The sequence below is a fragment of the Trachymyrmex septentrionalis genome, unplaced genomic scaffold, assembly GCF_001594115.1.
Source record: "Trachymyrmex septentrionalis isolate Tsep2-gDNA-1 unplaced genomic scaffold, Tsep1.0 scaffold312, whole genome shotgun sequence".
NCBI classification, from domain to species: domain Eukaryota; kingdom Metazoa; phylum Arthropoda; class Insecta; order Hymenoptera; family Formicidae; genus Trachymyrmex; species Trachymyrmex septentrionalis.
In genome coordinates this window covers 8,388-10,517 of record NW_017305477.1, presented here as the reverse complement: position 1 = coordinate 10,517, position 2,130 = coordinate 8,388, and the positions used below count along the sequence as shown (strand labels likewise).

The window sequence follows — 2,130 nt, the reverse complement described above, 5'->3', positions numbered from 1 at the left end:
TGATTCAAATGCATCACTTGATTTGTCGATTTCTTCAGCATAGAAAATCTTCAGCATAGAAAATCTTTAGCAAAATTTCTTCGAAATTGTTGTATGCATTAATAATAAATAATTAAAAGAAAAAGTTCTAATATGTATTTTTGTACAAATATGAGAATTTATTAACTATTTATCTTTAGCTTTACAAGATTAGCAGAGTGAATCTTAGCGGTAAACAAATTTAATGAAAATAATCATTAACAAAAAAAAAAGAGTATTCTAAAGAAAATGAATCAGAATTATATATATCCATGGCAAATAATTTGACTCTTTCATAATAAAGAAAGTTGGAGGTCGATTCTGTAACTCTTAACGATAGTTGATGTCATTGCACAGCTTTTTTACTCTACATAATATTTACACAATGAAATCAACGACTATCGTTAAGAGTTATAGAAAGACCCCTTAATAAAGAAAGTTTAAAAGATAGTTTAAACTATGTTTTATTACAAAAATCATATATATAGAAGTAATATATAGAATATCACACAATAAATATATATAGATGATTCTTGCAGTAGAGGGTAAGCATCTTCCAAACTTGCTTTACTAAATCTAGTCAGTATAGTTGGTTCTTATATTTAAGACTGTTTCAAATATAATCTTAAGATATCATGAATTAATCACAGCATTAACATCTTGAAAATATACTTAAGACAATCTTAAAATAAAAATTGACTAAGAATACCAGCCTAGAAAAGGAAGATTCATTGACCATAGTTGTGTATTCAGAGAGATGAGATATTATACAGGCTGGTATTCAGTCAGTTCTCAATTCATTTTTTTTATTTTCTTAAGAAATATTTTAACATGCTAATACAACTAGCTCCAAAACGGATTTATGTTTTAAGACTGTACTTAAGGCAGTCTTAAATATAAAAACTGACCGTGAATATCAGCTACAGACAACAATTGACTTGTACTCCAAGATATAAAAAATCTTAGCGTACTTCTCCTTCTTTTGTGAGTGCTAAGACATGAGGTCCACTGCCATATGCGAACATTCTTATGTCTCTTTCGCATAAGGCTTCTACCTTCTTAGGATATAGAGTACCATGTGTATCTCCGATTCCCAAACAACCAGCGATGTTGTTACCTAGGGCGTACATCATCTTGTCTTTCGTCATGATTAAGGCTTCATTACCCAAGTTACCTATTTTGAAATATAAGAATAAGCAACACACTGTCAAAGTAAATACGCTAAGAGAAGAGGATAAATTACCGTATACCACAACCATATGAATCTGCGAAACGAACTCTGACTCCAGTAAACTGAAAATCGGCCAGCTACGTAGGTCCGAAGTGCACATGTTGCTTCACGGAATCAAATCACTTCTTTGTAGGTAAATCTTTTGTTTCGTTCCTCGTTTATAGCCGGTATTCGTATCAAGTGATTTACGATTTTTCATGTCATTTAGAAATCTTTAATTATATCTTTAATATCGCCATCGCCACCAATCGTCACATTCACCGTCGCTAGTGGACAATGGTGGACAATTAACTAGTATATGCAGCGCTTTTATTATAGCCTGAGTATTATTCTATCAATAGATAGTAATTTTGTGTTACCATCGATACTTGTCGGTAAGGCAGTATTCTGTATTATCAACAAAAGATGCAGCTTTTCAATAAGATATGAAGCTGTTCCAAAATTGACTGCCAGTACTGAAAATCTATAATGCACGTAACTCAAACTGTAGCATTTTGTAGGTGTTTTTCCCAATTGCATAAATAATACATCCTTTGATATTTTTATGCACAAATTACGTTCTAATTGCCGTAATCGTTATTACAATTTAGTGATGTAAACAGAATTTGTAAGCATACTATAGAAGCATATTTTTTTTTCAGTAAAATTGATATCTATGATATGTTAAATTAACACATTTTATTTGTTTATCTAGAATATACGTTTTAAAACACATTTTCTTTATATTATTTGTACACTTTCTCATAAATTGTGTTATTTTGATACTAAGAAATATTGAATATCAATTATATAAAATCAATTAATAAAAAAATTATTTAAATATCATAATCACATTATATAATATATATAAAATTAAAATACTTAAATACGTGAAAATTCAA

At 29.3% G+C, this 2,130-nt stretch overlaps 1 protein-coding gene across 2 annotated transcripts in view; it reads right to left on the bottom strand.

The window, feature by feature from the left end:
- LOC108749787 (RCC1 and BTB domain-containing protein 1-like) overlaps window positions 1–1,521 on the bottom strand; it is a 5,060-nt gene extending 3,539 nt beyond the window's left edge. The window contains exons 1-2 of one of the 2 annotated variants that reach the window (XM_018488751.1): window positions 1,262–1,521; window positions 990–1,192 (exon numbers count right to left, since the gene is read on the bottom strand). In XM_018488751.1, coding sequence (XP_018344253.1) covers window positions 990–1,192; window positions 1,262–1,349 — 291 coding nt within the window. In that variant the 5' untranslated portion in view covers window positions 1,350–1,521. The remainder of the gene's footprint in view (window positions 1–989; window positions 1,193–1,261) is intronic. The other variant, XM_018488752.1, reaches the window with a different exon arrangement.
- Window positions 1,522–2,130: the final 609 nt, after the last annotated feature.